The 19,849-nt window shown below is 36.9% G+C and overlaps 1 protein-coding gene across 4 annotated transcripts in view; it reads left to right on the forward strand.

Annotated features, from left to right (window-relative positions):
• ILRUN (inflammation and lipid regulator with UBA-like and NBR1-like domains) overlaps positions 1-19,849 on the forward strand; it is a 98,846-nt gene that overhangs the window by 21,905 nt on the left and 57,092 nt on the right. For all 4 annotated transcript variants that reach the window (XM_037000719.2, XM_037000720.2, XM_017663096.3 and 1 more), the window contains exon 2: positions 11,576-11,730. In XM_037000719.2, coding sequence (XP_036856614.1) covers positions 11,576-11,730 — 155 coding nt within the window. The remainder of the gene's footprint in view (positions 1-11,575; positions 11,731-19,849) is intronic.

Here is a 19,849-nt window from a genome sequence, read left to right on the forward strand (position 1 = left end):
TCTCCTAGAATGAATGCATTGCATTCTATTTCCTCCTTTAATTCTGTTAGTATTTGTTTCAGATATGTTGGTGCTCCTGTGTTGGGTGCATGTATATTTATAATGGTTATATATTGTTGGTCTGCCCCCTTTATCATTATGTGATGTCCTTCTTTGTCTCTTGTTACTTTCTTTTTTTTTTAAGTCTATTTTGTCTGATACTAGTACTGTAACACCTGCTTTTTTTCCCCCTGTTGTTTGCAAAAAATATCTTTTTCCATCCCTTGACTTTTAGTCTGTGTATGCCTTTGGGTTTGAGGTGAGTCTCTTGTAGGCAGCATATTGATAGGTCTTGCTTTTTTATCTATTCTGTTACTCTGTGCCTTTTGATTGGTTCATTCAGTCCTTTATATTTAGGGTGATTATCAATAGATACATACTTATTGCCATTGCTGGCTTTGGATTCGTGGTTATGTTCAAGGGTAGCTTCTTTACTCTCTAACCATCTTACTTAACTCTCTTACTAAGCTATTATAAACACAGCCTGATGATTCTTTGTTTCTCTCCCTTCTTATTCTTCCTTCTCCGTTCTTTATATGTTAGGTGTTTTATTCTGTACTCTTTTGTGTTTCCTTTGAGTGCCTTCATGGATAGTTGATTTTATTTTTTGCCTTTAGTTAGTATTTGTTTGGTCTGCTTTCTTTGCTGTGATTTGGTTTTCTCTAGTGACATCTATTTAGCCTTAGCAGTGCTTCCATCTAGAGCAGTCCCTTTAAAATACCCTGTAGAGGTGGTTTGTTGGAGACAAATTTCCTCAACTTTTGCTTGTGTGGAAATTGTTTAATCCCTCCTTCAAATTTAAATGATAATCGTGCTGGATACAGTATTCTTGGTTCAAGGCCTTTCTGTTTCATTACATTTAATATATCATGCCATTCTCTTCTGGCCTGTAAGGTTTCTATTGAGAAGTCTGATGATAGCCAGATGGGTTTTCCTTTGTAGGTGATCTTTTTTGTCTCTCTGGATGTCTTTCATAGTCTGTCCTTGTCTTTGATCTTTGCCATTTTAATTATTACATGTCTTGGTGTTGTCTTCCTTGGGTCCCTTGTGTTGGGAGATCTGTGGGTTTCCATGTTCTGAGAGATTATTTCCTTCCCCAGCTTGGATAAGTTTTCAACAATTATTTCTTCAAAGATACTTCCTGTCTGTTTTTCTCTCTTCTTCTTTGTACCCCTGTAATAAGAATATTGTTCCGTTTGGATTGGTTACACAGTTTTCTTAATATTCTTTCATTCCTAGAGACCCTTTTATCTCTCTCTCTGCCTCCGTCTCTCTGTATTCCTGTTCTCTTATTTCTATTCCATTAACAGTCTCTTGCACCATGTCCAGTCTGCTCTTAAGACCTTCTATCGATTGTTTCATTTCTGTTATCTCCCTTCGGACTTCCTCCCTTAGCTCTTGCATATTTCCCTGCAGGTCCATCAGCATGGTTATGACTTTAATTTTGAATTATTTTTCAGGAAGAATAGTTATATCTATCTCACAGGCCCTGTCTCTGGGGCTGTCTGAGTGATTTTTGACTGAACCAGATTCGTCTGCCTTTTCATGACGATAGAAATGGTCGCAGGCATGTGGTGTGTGTGTCAGCTGGGAGAGCAAAGTCCCTTCGTACTTGTTAGTCTCTTTGCCCTTCTCTGCTGCCTGTGCCATCTACCTGCACACCCGGAGCAGCCTCTGGGATAATCTCCTGAGCTGCTGTGGGGAGGGCGACCCTGGGCTAGCCTAGAGCACTGCAGAGGGTGGCAGCTGCACTGGATGTGTTCTGCTGCGAGAATGGCACCCCTTCGTGCCTTCTGAACCTTGCTCTGGCTTCCTCTGTCTGTCCTGGTTAGCTGTGTGCTGGGAGTAGACTGTGTGGTTGCTGTAGGTGGGGCTGTTCTTCGACTGCTGCACAGTTGTGGTGGGTCAGCCAGTTTGTGCTTGCAGCACCAGCCGGGGGGTGGGGGAGAATGAGTAGCAGGCTGCTTATCACCGTGAGGGGCTTCAGGCTGCTTTATTCCCCAAGATGTTAGGGTGCCTGAAGTTTCTCAAGATTCCCAGCCTGCTGGGCTGAGTGTGCTGGGACAGTTTTGTCCAGGTGTTGAGCCCTTATCCCTTTAAGACTTTTAAGAAGCATCTGCTTTTCTTTTGTCCCAATGGAGCCTGCTGTGGAGAACCGCTCGCAGTCTCCGTCTCAGATTTTACTTCACTGTATCTCTGATATCCAGTACCCCATGCAATATGTGTCTGTGCTCCTGGTGCAGGTTACTAGGGCTGGTTATTTAGTAGTCATGTGCTTCTACTCCCTCCCCACTCTGATTCTTTTCCTCCCACCAGTGAGCTGGGGCGGGGGAAGTGCTTGGGTCCAGCCAGGTCACGGCTTTGTGTCTTACCCTTTTCGTGTCATGCTGAGTTCTCGCAGATGTAGATGTAGCCTGGCTGTTGTATTTTATCTTCTGGTCTCTCTTTTAGGAATAGTTGTATTTGTTGTATTTTCAAAAATACATATGTTTTTGGGAGGAGATTTCTGCCACCCTACTCATGCTGCCATCTTGAGCTGCAGCGTTTTCTTAATTTGATTATTTGTGGATTTTTTGGTGTTGTTGTATGAGTTCCTTATGTATTTTGGACATCAACCCTCTATGGAGTATCATTTGCATATGTATTCTTACATTCAATAGGTTGCCTTTTCATTTTGTTGATGGCTTGTTTTACTATACAGAAGATACTTAGCTTGATGTAGTCCCACTCATTAATTTTTGCTTTTGTTTCCCTTGCCTGTGGAGACAACCCCAACAAAAAATTGCTAAGACTGATGCTCAAGAGTTTACTTTTATGTATTCCGTAGTTTCTTTTAGGTCTTTAAATCTCTTTTGAGTCTTTGTTAGTGGACCAGTTTCTTTTCCATGTAGCTATCTAGTTTCCCCAACACCATTTACTAAAGAGACTCTTTTCCCCATTGTATATTTTTGCCTCCTTTGTCATAGATTAGTTGACTATAAAGGTGTGGGTTTATTTGTGTTGCATTGATCTATGTGTCTTTTTGTGCCAGTACCTTACTATTTTGAATATTATAGTTTTACAGCATTGTTTGAAATCAGGACGCATGATATTTCCAGCTTTGTTCCTTTTTCTCAAGGTTGCGGTGGCCATTTGGGGTCTTTTGTGGTTCCATAAAAATTCTAGAATTATTCTAGTTGTTGGAAAATGCCATTAGTATTTTAATAGGGATGTATTGATCTTAGATTTCTTTGGTTAGTATGGACATTTTAACAATATTAATTCTTTCATTCCATAAGCATGGCATATCTTTCCATTTATTAGTGTCATCTTCAATTTCTTACATCAGTGTCCCATATTTTTCAGAGCACAGGGCTTTCACCTCCTTGGTTAAATTTATCCCTACGGATTTCATTCTTTTTGGTGCAGTTGTAAATGGGGTTGTTTTAATTTCTCCTTCTGCTAGTTCATTATTAAATATACAACTCCAACAGATTTCTGTATATTGATTTTATATCCTGCAAGCTTATTGAATTCATGTATTCTAATTGTTTTTTGGTGGAGTCTTAAGGGTTTTCTATATATAGTATCATGTCATCTGCACATAGTGACAGGTTTACTTCTTAACAATTCAGATGCCTTTTATTTCTTTTTCTTGCCTGATTGTTGTAGCTAGGACTGCCAGTACTATGTTGAATAAAAGTGGCAAGAGTGAGCATCCTTGTCTTTTTCCTGATCTTAGAGGAAAATCTTTCAGCTTTTCACTTTATGATGTTAACTGTGGGTTGATAATATATGGCTTTTATTTTATTGAGGTATGTTCTTTGTATACGTGCTTTGTTGAAAGTTTTATAATGAACGGATGTTGAATTTTATCAGATGGTTTTTCTGCATCTATTGAGATGATCATATAGTTTTTATCCTTCCTTTTGTTAATATAGTGTATCATATTGGCTGATTTGCAGATATTGAGCCATCCTTGCATCCCCTGGAATAAATCCCACTTGGGTGTGGTGAATGATTCTTTTTAATGTATTTTTGAATTTGCTAATATTTTGTTGAGGATTTTTCTGTCTATGTTCATCTTGGTTATTGGTCTATAATTTTCTTGTGGTGTCTTTGTCTGGTTTTGGTGTTGGTAATGTTGGCCTCAAAATGAATTTTGAAGCATTCCTTTCTCTTGCATTTTTTGGTGTTGTTTGAGAAGGATAGGTATTAATTCTTTTAATGTTTGGTAGAATTCATCTGTGAAACTGTTTTGGTCCTGGACTTTTGTTTGTTTGGAGTTTTGTGATTACCAATTCAATTTCATCACCAGTAATTGGTTTGGTCAAATCTTTCTTAACACACTTAGTGTTCCTTGGAACCGAAAACTTTGTCTCATTTGTCATTACATTCTTAGTACCTAGAGTCATGTAAGAGTGAACACTGAAGTAAAATATGAAAGAAATAAATATTATATACATATTGATTGGCAGATATGAAAAAACTTTTTGTGCTTAAAAATTTAGTTTGACTGATTCTTAGATAAATGTTACTGGTTCCTTCAGTCCTAGAAATTGTTTGGTGGGAATCAGAAATACCATTTAGGGTGATATGAGCATAAGCATACCACATTTGAATTACAGTGAAGTGCTGTGCATGTCTTAACTTGTTATCTCACTCAGTTTCCCAGGTCTGCACTTTGAAATTTGTTGCACTTGTCATATAAGTGTCACCAAGGGCTAGGGTAATAAATAGGGTAGATTCCCACCCATACCCAAGAGTTTGTGCAACTATATTTTTCTCTTTAAAAATGTTTGATTTTATTTAACATTTGGTGCTGCGATAACTGGATAACCACAGGCAAAAGAATGAAGTTAGACTCCTACCTCAATCCTTACACAACAATTAACCAAAAATGGATCAGTGACCTAAATACAAAAGCTAGAACAATAAAACTATTAGAAGAAACATAGGGATAAATCTTTATGACTTTGGATTTGGCAGTCAGCTCTTAGATCTGGCATTAAAAGCACAAGCAACGGAAGAAAAACTAAATAAGTTAGACTGCAACAGAATTAAACTTTAGTGCACTGAAGGGCATTATCAAGAAATTTAAAAGGCAGCCTGCGTAATGGAGAAAATGTTTGTACATCATATATATGATAAGGGTCTGGTGTCCAGACTATGTAAAGAACTCTTGGAACTGAACAACAGGAAGACAAACAGCCTAGTCAAAAAATGAACAAAGGTTTTGAATAGACATTTATCCAATGAGGATATACAAATGGCCAACAAGTACATGAAAAGATGTTTAAGATCATTGGTCACTAAGGAAATGTAAATCAAAAGCACAGTCACAAACCACCTCCTACCCACTAGGATAAATATGAGAAAAAAAGAAAAGAAGTGTTGTGAGGAGAAATAACACTTGGATGTTGTTGGTAGGAATGTGATATGGTTCCACTGCCATGGAAAACAGTTTTGGTGACTTTTCAGAAAGTTAAGCATAGAATTACTGTATGACCCAGCAGTTCTGCTCCTAGGTACATATCCAAAGAAACAAACCCATATGCCTACACAGACAGTAATGTAGCATTACTCATAATAGTCTAGGGTAGAGACAACTCAAATGCCTATCAACAGATGAGTGGATAAACAAAATGTAGTATGTACACATAATGGATTATTATTCAGACTTGGAAAGGACTTAAATACTGATCAGCATGTACAATTTGGAATGAATCTTGAAATCTAGCTAAGTAAAAGAAGCCACACAGACACAAAAGTCATATATTGTATGATTCCTTTTATATAAATTATCCAGAGTAGCAAATACATAGAGTGAAAGCAGTTTAGTGGTTGCCAGGGGATGGGGGGGAAGGAGTGATTAGGAGTGATTACTTCATGGGTGTGCAGTGTTCTTAATGGGTATGGGTTAATGAAAAAGCTTTGAAATTATAGAGTTGATGGTAGCATAACATTGTGAACACATTAAATGCCACTGACTTACATACTTAGAATGGTTAATAGTATGTTGTGTGAATTCATCTCAGTATTTTTAAAATAAGGAAAAATAGTTTGATCCAAACATTAACCAAACGTAGTTGGACAGTAAGTTCTTATAATGCCAGTGTTGAATTTGCTATGTGCCCTTAGAATTTTTTTTTTAATATTGACTCCGTTTTATTGTCTCAGATGATAAGCCAATGTAAGATGGCTATTGGATTACCTAATTTAGTAGTTCAACTGTAGCATAGGAACACAGCAGTTATTTCCCACTTTTTAATCTATCATCCTCAGCATATCAGCTCCTGAGGTTCCCCAGTAGGTCCTTACATGTTCCCAAGATGCTTGCAGTAATTCTAATACTGAATTTTTCTGTATCTTCCAGTGGCAGGAAAAAGAATACAAAGGTATCTTTCTTGTGTCTTCTTTTTTTTCCATTTACCTTTTTACTATAAACTTCACAAACTTACAGAAAATTTTAAAGAATTGTAGAGTGTATACTCTTACACCATCTAGATTCAAGAGTGGTTAACATTTTTACCATAACCTGTTTCTTCCATATAAATTTTTAAAAATCATTTGAAACTTGTAGACATCATGACCCTTCATCCTTAAATATTTCAGCATGCTTCTCATAGAAGTAAGGACATTCTCTTACTTAACCACATACTAAGATACACACATAATTTACAAAAATTCTTTGCTAATAAAAAATATCCAGTCCATATTTAAATTTTCTCAGCTGTCCCTGGCTGTTTCTTCTATATCCTTTTTTTTTTTTTTAAAGAATCAGAATCCAGTCAGGACCTCAAGGACTGTGTATTGTGTTTGGTGTTACATCTCTTTAAATCCAGAGCAGTGCCACCACCTTGCCTTTTCATGGCGGAATGCTTGTTTTTTAGTTTCTATACGGGAAAGGTGTAATTGCTGATGATAGTTAGATGGACCAATTCTAAAAAGTAATAAAATTAATGGATCTATATTTAAATAGCCAGGAAAGTAATAGATAAGAAACAATCTTGAATTTGCTAGGGCTCTATGAAGTGGGTAAATATTGATGTGAATTTTGTTGCTCCTCTTAATGAAATATTCCACAAGTTCTTTGTTCTTGCTGTCTTGTACATACTTAATAGTATTGTCCATGAGCTAATTTTTAGGTTTGGAAATACTGAGTCTTCTTTAGGCCAACTCCATTCACTACCTGCAGTCACCATTTTATTTTAATTATTTCTTCCCAGGCCTTAAAATTCATGATAGTCAAAAGTACATATTTTTTGGCCCCTCTCTTTGGTCTTCCATGTTAGACTCTTGTTGAGTTGATGTTGGAAAGTTTAGTAAGAACAGCCATCTGTTTTGTTGATCCTTTTTCTAGTCAGGTTTTTCATCACTCAGTCATCCTGCTGGGCTTGTTGCCTTAGTAACCATATAATTGGCACTCCACAGGTGAGGAAAATTCTTGTAGTTCAGGCTGAGTATCAGTAACAGCCCAAATGTGCTTTTGTTTGTGCTGAACTGAATGTTCATTATTCTGATTTCCCATTTTGTGTCCAGATAAGATGGGTAGTTTTCTTTTTCTCATAAATAATTTGGATCTTATTGAATTTCTTACTTGTTCAGAGAATGAAAAAAGAAGGTACCTAATTTTATTTCCCTGAAAATCCGAACTAACGTAATACTCAGACTTCTGACATTCTGCTTTTAATCCCGATTTTCTGATCTTTCTGTTTTCTAACCCCATATTTTTAGGTGATGTTCTTGACTGCATACCCAGTATGATTTTTCTTAAAAATAGCATAGATGATTTTTCTCCATAAGACCAGTAATTTGATTTAGGTGTGTGTACACAATACAAAAATAAATGTTCTGTGTTTGTGAATTTATGTAAGATTACATGTTTGATCGCTTTCAAGAATTCAAATTAATAAGGGTTACAACTAAGAGTTTATGATGGTAGTATGTTAAGAAAATCAGATGTTCAGAGTGTTATTAGATAATTGGAAAATTCTGGGTAAGTCAAAAGTTGTATGCCTTGGAATAGATGTGGCTCTAAATTCTACTAATTATTGCCTTGCCTGGGACAAGTTGTTTGCCTGTCATTGCATGTGTGGCCTCATCTATTAAATGGAAGTTGGACAATACTGCTTCTGAGTTACAAAAATTACATTTCATCAGGTAACACATTGGCATCACCAAATTCTTCTACCCCAAATCAGGCTTACCTGATTATCAGTGCAGTTGAAACTGTATTGTGCACCAAACCTATTTTTCACCCAAAGTAGGAAAAGCTGCCTTGGGCTGATAGCCTTGGTGTGAGGGTGCAGTTGGTGCCCTGTGCTTGTTTGAGGGTCCCCAGTTTGCTGCTAGACCATAAGCATTGTAAAGATAAGGGCCTTGCCTATCTTGCTGTCTGTTCTATCCTTTCTCTCAGGTTGAGGGCCTAGCACGTGGATAAATGATCATTAGGTGAATGAGTGACTGCCAACCTATTTACATATATTGCCTCATACAGTCTTCACAGTCAACCTTAAAATGCCAACCTTGTAATAAAAATAAAAGCCAACCTTATAATGTAAAAAACTCAGTTTTACAGATGAGTAAACTAATAACTTGTTCAAAGCCTTATAGCTTGGGGTAGGAGCTGCCTCCAAACAAAGCCATTTTAAATGTGACCATGTCAGTTGTAGCATTAAGTGTATGCACAGTGTTGTACATCTATCACCATCATCCATCTTAGCCTATGCCTTTTTTTCCCACTGTTACACTGCCTCCCTTTGTTCTTCAGGGTGCTTTTGGTTTAATCTGAAATCAGATTAAAAACTTTTTTTGAGTGAAAACACTGAAGGAACCCGAAAGTCTAAACTTTCAGGGTGGGCTGAATACTGAGTCCGTGTTCTCTCTGTTCCATCTCCTCAGCCAGCTTTATTTCATGTAGAATTTCTGGTTGGCTAATAATAGTATGTTGTTTTGAACAGGAATACATGCTATCATGTCTGCTTGTTATCATACTGAATTGGATCTGTTTGGTCCCTTTGCCTGTTGGCACAGCGAGGCAGCAATTCGAATGGTGTCAGGCCAGAAGAGCTGTGTACCCACATTTTGAACAGTGGATCTGCCTGATGGGTTAGAGCACCTCTGGGCTGAAATCCACTCTCCGCCTTGTCCTTGGGACATGAATTTGCTTTGTCATCTTCCACTCCTGCTTCCTGCCAGGAGTCCATTTCACAACTTTCAGTTTCACTTTGGGCTTTACAAATGTTTCTTAGTCTTTCTCTGGCTGAATTACCTGTGTAATACAGGTACAAATAAACAGTTTTGTTGACTTAGCTGTGGAATGAGTTGGGATGGATGAAAGGAGGTGAGTGGATCTGCCTAAGTAGTTAATGTTTTCACTTGTTAGTCTTTCTACTACAGTGGTCCTATCTGGTGTCAGGGAGAGCCAAGTGGTGAAATATGACACGGTCTAGGGATGAGAATTGGCAGTTGTCCTGAGTACACAAATAGTTTCTTCCCTCCCAGGCCTATTTTATAGCCAAGTAAATAGAAAACAATTCAACAGGCTACTTGTTGGAGTCCTGTAGCAGAAAAATTATCTTTATAAACAGGTGAACACATAGCTTTTACAAAAAGTTTTCAGAAGAACAAAATGGCAAGGGAGGCTTATTTTTCCCTCATCTTATCCCTGATCTCTAAGTTAGAGTAAGGTTGATTTTAGATGTACTACTAAGCCTCTTTGTAGGTGATAGGGTCTGGGCTTCCCCAAGTTCAGCCAATCACATATTCTTCACTTTGGATCATAGTCAGCTAGATAAAGAAGTTGCTAGGAAGACTAAAGTCCAAACCTTCCTGTTGGATGGTCAAACAAATAGAGTTTGATCCCTGGCCCAGCCCTGCTCCATGTAAGCTAGCACACACACAACACTCAGGCAGTTGGTGATGGTGTAATTCCAGTCATTACTGACTTATCTGACAGGCCACCATTGCATGAGGCTTGACCTGACGTAGCTGCTCTAAATATAACCCTCCTTTTTGGCAGCTGCAAACACCTGGAGGAGCAGGCAGACCCCCAACAGAAAAGTATTTGCTGTTAATAGCATGTCTGTTGAACAGACATATACTCTCAGGGCTTATTTCATGCTATGTTTATGCATAATTAAAAACAACAACCCACTGGATCCATTGGCTTATGGTTGGGTTATGTTTAGAAAAATGCAGTTTGTGTTGTCTGTTGCGGGGACTGAAGATGTCCCTAGTATGAGTAAGACCAAAAGAGAAGCAGTTAATATAATTACCAAGAATTTTTTTGATTTCTCTAATAAACACAGCTTACTTAAACCCCTTAGTGGCCTTAGTTTCTGGCATTGATGATCCAAGCTGTCAATCTTGTGCTTCTGTTCAGTTAGGGACTCTGGTTTGTGTGCTTGGTAGTTCCTTCTGAGTAATTAAAAAGAACTCCAACATTTACAAAATGGTACTTCTAAAAAAGAAACCACGAATGTCTTATAAACATGTACAAGATACTTAACCTCTCTTGTGATAAGAGAAAACCATTTTAAGACCTCACCAAGATCTAACTTTTTACCTGTCAGATAGACCAAAATCCAAAATATTGGAGAAACACTGTTGATGACCAAGTGGGGAAATAGACACTCATTCTTGGTGGGAGCATTCATTAAATATGTAACTTTATTGAGGGAAGTTTAGATACATCTGTCAAATCACAAATATATATACTCTTTGACCCTGCAGTATCACTTACAAGAATTTATCTTACAGATATAAAATAATGTGTACTTAAGGTTATTTATTGAAAAATTGAAGATCGGAAAAAAAACTCAAAAATAGACTGGTTACAAAAACAATGGTGTATATCTGTACAGTGGATACTGTTGTAAAAAGCTACGAGAATACTCATTATGAACTGACATAGAAATGTCTTCATATTATAGTGTTAAGGGAGTAAAGAGCAATGTATAATATACTACCATTTGTGTAAAAAGGGGAAATAAAGAGCATACATTATTTGCTTGTATATGCATAAGGAAGTTTAGGAAGGATATTTAAGAAAATAATATAGAGGATTACTCATGTGTGTGTGTATGTGTGTGGTGTGTATGAAAGAAAGAGGTAAGATGGGTATTTTCCACTGTGTGAAACTTTTTGGACCATGTGCATGTATTATTTTTTCAAAAACTTAAATAATTAGAATGTTTTAAAAGATGGAGCTTCTTTGAATTCTGGTCACAGTAACAGAGGAGCTTTCTTTTAATCGCCTTTCTTATGCATACTTTCTATCCTTGTGGTTAAGAGGGAGAGTTCCCTGTTATTGTAGTGTCTGTTACTTTTCATGTGGGTATCTTGGGAAGAAGAAAGTGATGTACAAGTTTGTTGGTCCTGGTGTTTTAAGTGTTCTTCCTTAGCCAGAATCAGTGGCTCTAAAGATTTACATACCAGGAGTCTTAGGTTCTATGTCAAACTCTAAAAAATAGGTTTTTTCCTTTTGTTTGACAATTAGGGTAATATGCTTTGGACAGGACTGAAGTCTTTTGCCTTTTCTCTTTATTTGTAGGAACCTACAAGCAGCAATTGGCGCCTATTATGACTTTGAGAGCCCAAACATCAGTGTGCCCTCCATGTCCTTTGTTGAAGATGTCACTATAGGAGAAGGGGAGTCAATACCTCCTGATACTCAGTTTATAAAAACGTGGCGGATCCAGAATTCTGGTAAATGTATAATGGGCAATTCTTCCTTGACCAGTTCTCTTTTTCTTAGTAGTTAAAAGAAATAAATGTTTTAGCTTAAGTTATATGATTGTATAACTGAGTTTTATCTTCTACATGATGTAGGATTTTCTTGTACTGGAATCATGACCAAACATCAATGAAATACCCCCTGCCCCAGATTAGGAAGAAGGATTTAGGTCTTGGTGGCATCAAAACACAATTCAGTATTCATTTGATATCAGGAAGCTAGGCCTATGTGTGGTGGCGCTATTATCTCCACCTGCACAGTTCTACTCCATCATGTTACTTCTGCTCTAATTAATCCTCCAGTTATTTCCAGTGGGCTAGAGGAAGTAACATCCTTGAATAGAACAAGGTAGATAGAAAGAGCTGTATGTGCTCATTTGAAAGCTCATTTCTTTGCAACCATAAAGGTGATTCTACCTGAAATGTCATTGAAATACCTGAGACATTAATACTAGTTTGAAAAATAGGGTAAGAGGTGCGCTCAGAATGGGAAAGATTGATAATTGTTTTTTTTTTAAATATTGTTCTAAAAAATTTTTAAAACATTATTTTGATGTACTGCTGAACTAAGAAAAATTAAAATTAACCATAGTTCTTTGAAAATAGTATCTGGTAACTTAATTATTACCTTTCACTTGCTAAACTCTTTTCTAATAATGTTTTTTGAGTGGGTTTAGTATTGTTTGTTCCATCCAGTAATAATTTATGCTGACTGGATGAGGATGCTTTAATTTCCTTATTAGTGAAGACTTACAGAGAAAGTTTGAGAGATGGAAAACTAGGCAAAAGGATTATTTAACCAAAGATTTGTGGGTGGTGTGGGGTGCTGTTTAGCAAGGTAATCTGATGTAAGATGAAAACTCTGGGAGTTCAAACATATAAAAATGACCTTTTATTGATTGATCACTTTTCAATTGTTAATACTTCAGTTCTTTTATGATAGGGAAAGACTGGCTAAACAAGGATTTTATATGTTACAGTTAATGCACTAGGTTATTCTTAATTTTTCTGGCTTATTTAGAAGTAATTCTCTCTTGGATGAAGGTTTGGTGTGTCACTGAACAAACATACAGTCTGGATCAATGCAGTGTTATAGACGATTGGGGACATCTGTGGCTTTATAAAATTTTCATTAGCTTCTTTTCCCTTTTGGTTCTAATAGTGTGGTGTATTGTTAGTTTGAGAGGCACATGGTAGTATGGGAAAGTAGCCTTAGAATTTCTTTTTCAAAGCTTATCTTTACTTTGTCTGATTTCTTTCTCTTTTTTTTTGGTCTAATGTCTTTCTCAACCTTAATGTCTGCTTTTAACAATGCTAAAACAATCTCTTTAATTCAGCTTCTATTCATCCTGTTCTCTGAATTACCAAAACTTGCTGTGTTAACTAATCAAAAACGCTTTTGAAACCTATACATGAATTTTTAAAATGAGTGACATTTGCTTAGAAAATATGACTTACTCAAAAGTTTTATTAAAAAAAATGAGTCCAAGACTTCATTTATTAATAGTGAAAACACTGAAAGTGGTGTGTCTTCCTGTGAGTTCTTTATAGTGTTTTTAAATATTGAAAGTTGTTAGAATACTTCGAACAGTTTTACTGTCTTGTTGCAGAATAACCATTTTATATTTCAGAAAGCCTCTTAACATGTCTGTTTACTCACTAGACAGTTCCTTGGGTTAATGGAAAATTGGTGGGGATTGATAGAAAATGATTAGAATGTCAAATCAAAATCCCAAAGAGCATGCCTTTCACCTGACTTGGAGGAAACCTGTATGGGTGGTGCTGGATGCTTTTTCCTCCTGGATGCTTTTGCATAATAACTCCAGTTGTAAAATGCCTCTGGGTCTGCAGCCTTTCTTCCTGTAAAAGGGCATTCTTGTTGCTGAACACCTTTTGAAAAGTTGGACAGTATTTGCTAGAGATTTTACCCTAAGGTACTTTGAACAAATAGGTTTTTTATTCTTCTGGTCAGCCAGTTGTAAAATAGTTTTGTATGTATAAACTAAATTGTTTCCATTTGATTAAGGAATAGCTGGCCTCCCATAACTAAGTTAACAGTTATGTTACTAGAGAGAGGGAAAGCATGCATGTGTACTGGTCTTCAGCCTCATCCTAATCTGGTCTAAGTTCTTTCTGGAAATAGAGTAGTAACTCAGAAGTAGGGCAGACTGTTTCTTCTCTGGCTCTCTTACTCTGATTCATAACCATCCCTAAAAGATAAGTGTTCACAGAAAGAGTTTTATAAATAATGTTCATGGCACCTCTCTGCTGTCCTGTTTTGGCACACCAGTCATTCAAATATACAATAGGTGAGATTGATAGGAACTGCATATAACTGTCCCAGTAGCTTTTTCGAAGAAGATAAATGTCACACATTGTTTAAAATTAAACTCCTAATATTGTTTAAATCCTTAGATTCAGACCATAGGAAAACAGAAATGATACAGTTAGTGACATAGGTGCAAAATCTTCATATCTGAAATTTTGGCACTTATATAGGTATCAGAAACTTGGGAAATTTGAGCAGGAAGCCTTACAGTGAGAGTTTAAAATGAAAACTTTAAACTGTCCCTCTAAAGATGAAAGTAGACAATTCTCTTTACTAACACTTAAAGCTTCTTAGTTGTTAACATCCATGCTCTGTTATCCAACTGTAAGTGAATGTTAAGCTGAGCATGTTGTAACAGGTGTTTCTTTGATTTTGGTGAAGTAGTTGTGATTATCATATGAGAGAGTGGCTTCAGGGTCATCTTTATTTTTTTAGAAGTGAATATAAAACAAGAGTTGGGAAAAGAACTTGAAAAAGAGTAACTATTTCCTCTGTCTTTCTTTTGGCTCTTTAAAATAGTTAATTTTCTGCCTTTCTCTTCAGTATGACTATAGAGAAGATAATTCTGCTTCATTCACTTAACAAATTATATTATGTTCCAGTCACTTTATCAGGTACAGGGAGAAAATGGTGACAAGATCAATGAAGGTCCCTGTTTACATGTAGCTTAATTTGAAATGCAGTCTGCAAACATACAGGGATTAAAAAGAATAGGGGCTGTTCATCAAGGTTTGTCTTCTTATGATTGCTCTTCAGATGTTTCTTATTGTCTCTAAACTATTTCTGTATGTAATCACTTAGATCTAGTAACCCCCAGGCTTTTTGGAACTAATGGACTTTTATTTCATTTTTGCCATGCTGTCATCTCAAAACTGCATATGACAGGTTTTTTTGTTTTGTTTCCACTTTATATATATTTTTTTCATTCTTTTTTTTTTAGAGACGAAGGACTTTATTACTCACTGAATAACAAGCAACATGAGCATCAGCATATTTATATCAGTTCTCCTTGTACCAAATCTCACTTGGGTGCCAATGAGCCCAGATGAATGTGCATGTAATGGTTGAATTAAATAAACCCTTAATTTAGGGAACCCAAATCTTTTATTTATTTTTTGTTTTCTTATTTTTATTTTTATTTATTTATTATTTTTTTTGAGAGGGCATTTCTCATATTTATTGATCAAATGGTTGTTAACAATGATAAAATTCTGTATAGGGGACTCAATGCACAATCATTAATCAACCCCAAGCCTAATTCTCAACAGTCTCCAATCTCCTGAAGCATAACAAACAAGTTCTTACATGGTGAACAAGTTCTTACATAGTGAGTAAGTTCTTACATGGTGAACAGTGCAAGGGCAGTCATATCACAGAAACTTTCAGTTTTGATCACGCATCATGAACTATAAACAATCATCTACTTTATATTTTTTTAAAACTATATTCCATGATAACTGAAGAATCACAGGCTTGTGGTACTTAAATTGGAAAGTCATAAAACAGATTAATTTTACTTTTCTTCTAGATACATCTATACCCCATTAAGCCAACTTAAATTTAATTTGAAGCCCATCTCAAATCTAGATTTCAGGCATGCTTAGCCTGGTAGCCCAAGCAGCTCACCAGTACTTCCCTTCCTTCTGACCTTTTCAGAGTTATCTAACAACGGGGCTATAAGAATTATATGTCATAGTGAACTATCAGTAACTCTCAGCAGGCAGATGGTTGGTTCTTATTATAGTAAATTAATGGTAGATAACTTCCAGTTTTTTCTTCAAGAAGCTTTCCAAGTTCCACATAAATAGGGGGATCTGGTGTACTAAAAAGATAGGACTGTAGCTGCATAATTTGTTAACCATTTTACATTTACCAATTAATTCAGTGTCCCTGGAATACAGCAGAACACCTCTTTTGCATAGTTGAGAGGTCTGACCATCTCAGCTGCTGTGGTTGTCTGCCCAGGACAGCCAAGTATTTCACATATCCAGACAGTCTTGTTTTTTCATATAACAGACATTGTCTTGTTACAGGAGTGTGTGTGTGTGTGTGTGTGTGTGTGTGTGTGTTTTAAAGGATAATTGTGGATTTAGCCGTGTGTGTGTGTGTGTGTGTGTGTGTGTGTGTTTTAAAGAATAATTATGGATTTAGCCCTGTAACAGTCGTTTACTTTTCCTCTTGGACTTCGTCTTTAAAGAGACTGACATTTTCCAAGGTGCTTCATATCAGCCACTAGTATTCTTAACCTAAGACAGTATACTTTTGCCACGCCATAGGCCCCAGAAATGAAAACCAGAATTTGCATGTATTGCCAGGATATTATCCAAAACCTTGCCACCAAAATCAGCTGCCATATATAGTGTATATAGTGTTAACTTAAGAGAATACTTGGCTGGCAGGTTCTTTTTAAGAGGATGTGGTAAAACATAGTGGCCACTGCTTCATCCACTACCCCTTAAGATAAAAGAGCCACAGAGGGTGCTGTTGATAATGGGGCTGAGATTTCAACAATAGAGCACAGGTTGCTTTTCTCTCTTGTTCCCTTTTCAGTAGTAAGCCATTGGGTATTTTGAAACCATCCCAGCACTTTGAGATTGAGGTACTGAGGCATCCTAGAGTAGTATTAAGAGATAAATTTCAAGCATGCTATGTCCAAGAGTCCTGCCATGTCTAACTTTTCATAGGGATTTATTTTTATAATGTATATATCCTCAAAAAAGATATATATCAGTTTCTGTCCATAGTAAAAAAGGAGTATATTGGAGAGTCTTCTTGGGGAAGATCACATCTGGTCACTATGTGGCTACCTGTGACTGGTCAGAAAAAATCAGTGTATAGATTTCTCATTTTGAATTAGTTTACATGAAAAACGACCACAGAAATACGTACCAAATAAGATCTTTATTACTTTCAAAGGAGGAAGGATATTCCGCCAAAGCCGTTTCTCTGTATTACTATTTCTGTCCTTTCTGCAAGCACCTCTGGCTGGTGTTATAACCCCTGAGACAACTGTTCATTGTGTTACTATCAAAGGAGTTCACTCAATTATTCATTTTTTCCCCCCACTACTGTTTGAACCTGGAAATGAAACTTTTTTTTTTTGAGAGGGCATCTCTCGTATTTATTGATCAAGTGGTTGTTAACAACAATAAAATTTTGTATAGGGGACTCAATGCACAATCATTAATCAACCCCAAGCCTAGTTCTCAACAGTCTCCAATCTTCTGAAGCATAATGAACAAGTTCTTACATGGTGAACAAATTCTTACATAGTGAATAAGTTCTTACATGGTGAACAGTGCAAGGGCAGTCATCACAGAAACTTTCGGTTTTGATCACGCATTATGAACTATATAAACAATCAGGTCAAATATGAATATTTGTTTGATTTTTATACTTGATTTATATATGAATCCCTCGTTTCTCCCTTATTATTATTGTTATTATTATTATTATTTTTAATAAAATGCTGAAGTGGTAGGTAGATGCAAGATAAAGGTAGAAAACATAGTTCAGTGCTAAGAGGGCCAATGTAGATGATCAGGTGTGTGCCTATAGTCTAAGTATTAATCCAAGCTAGACAAGGGCAACAAAACATTCACGGATGCAGAAGATTTCTCTCAAAACAGGGCGGGGGTGGGGTTCTAAGCCTCACCTCTGTTGATCCCCAATTCTCACCTGATGGCCCCCCCTGCGACTGTGCCTGTCTTAGGTTGTTCCTCCCTTGAGGAATCTTACCCGTCTCTGGCTATCCAGTCATCTTCCGGGGCCATACAGGGAAATGTAAAGTTGGTAAGTGAGAGAGAAGCAATATTGTTTGAAAAGGTTAGCTTTTTACTTCTTTGCAGATTTATGCCCTGTGGCTTTTATGCCCAGCTTTTGTCTTGAGGTATCTTTACCACTTGGAAGAATTATGATACTCGGTAATTTCGTTGTGAGGCACGAATTCTACTTAAGGGTTGTAATTAGGAAGGAAGAAGAAAAGCTATAGAAGTAGCAGACGGAAGAAAACATGGGAAGATTGATTATTTCTTTGACATATCTTCTTATAGAGTAACATAAGCATGTATAGGTTTTAAACTACTAATTAAATTGCGCACACACATTAAGATAATAGGAATACAGCTACATAACCAAAGCAGACCTACAATTACCAACCATATCCAGTGAAACCAAGAAAACCAGTTAGGCACCCTAGGCATTTGCGAAAACTTATCAATGATATGATGGATATTGTCTAACTGAATTTGAATAGTTTGAGAAAAATCAGACAAATTAAAACAACACATTTTCCTGGGAACTGTTCACATCCCATATGTTCTTTTAACAGTAGATAGTCTGTAGTTGCAAGATTTTGGAGCGCTGCAACTTGCACTTCTCCTGATTCTTGGTTGAGTTCCAACAGTATAGATCCAGTCAAATTTGTTGTTTTACTGTATGCACAGGCCAGCTTAGATATCTCCTTCTTCATTCCAATGGCAAGTCCAGGAACCAGTGGGATGAATGCAGCTACAACTGCAACAGTGGCCAAGATCTTTGTTGAAGTTTTTTGATGTTCATCTTCTGGAATGACTCTTCCAGAGAATGTTGATGTTGGAAGTTCTTCATATCGTATCTTAATTCATTTTCTGGGTAGCCAAATTAGGCTTTGATCCTCTGTATAAATACAAACAAACCCTTTGCCCACACTTTGATATGCCCTTTATATCATTGTGAAGAACTTAGTGGAGATCACCACACAGGAACTTCTTTTTTTTTTTTTAAGAGAAAGGAATATTATCAGAAAAATGTACTTCCATAGCTGATCATCAGACACCCTTTAAATGATCAAAATTAAGGATATTTAAAGCATGCTTTAATCATTGATTTAGTTAGTTTTATCCTATCAGGGAGTAATCGCCCTTTCCTTTCCTTTTTTTCTTTTGTTATCATTAATCTACAATTACATGAAGAATATTATGTTTACTGGGCTCTCCCCTATACTAGGTCCCCCCCCACAAACCCCTTTACAGTCACTGTCCATCAGCATAGCAAAATGTTGTAGAATCACTACTTGTCTTCTCTGTGTTATACAGCCCTCGCCTTTCTCCCACTCCCCCATTATGCATGCTAATCATAATACCCCCTTTCTTCTCCCCCGCCTTATCCCTCCCTACCCATCCATCCTCCCCAGTCCCTTTCCCTTTGGTACCTGTTAGTCCCTTCTTGGGTTCTGTGATTCTGCTGCTCTTTTGTTCCTTCAGTTTTTCCTTTGTTGTTATACTCCACAGATGAGTGAAATCATTTGGTATTTCTCTTTCTCCGCTTGGCTTATTTCACTGAGCATAATACCCTCTAGCTCCATCCATGTTGTTGCAAATGGTAGGATTTGTTTTCTTCTTATGGCTGAGTAATATTCCATTGTGTATATGTACCACATCTTCTTTATCCATTCATCTACTGATGGACACTTAGGTTGCTTCCAATTCTTGGCTATTGTAAATAGTGCTGCGATAAACATAGGGGTGCATCTGTCTTTTTCAAACTTGAGTGCTGCGTTCTTAGGGCAGATTCCTAGGAGTGAAATTCCTGGGTCAAATAGTAAGTCTATTTTGAGCATTTTGAGGAATCTCCATACTGCTTTCCACAATGGTTGAACTGATTTACATTCCCACCAGCAGTGTAGGAGGGTTCTTCCCCTTTCTCCACAACCTCACCAACATTTTTGTTGTTTGTCTTTTGGATGGCAGCCATCCTTACTGGTGTGAGGTGATACCTCATTGT

This window comes from Manis javanica, chromosome 16 (assembly GCF_040802235.1).
Source record: "Manis javanica isolate MJ-LG chromosome 16, MJ_LKY, whole genome shotgun sequence".
NCBI lineage: Eukaryota > Metazoa > Chordata > Mammalia > Pholidota > Manidae > Manis > Manis javanica.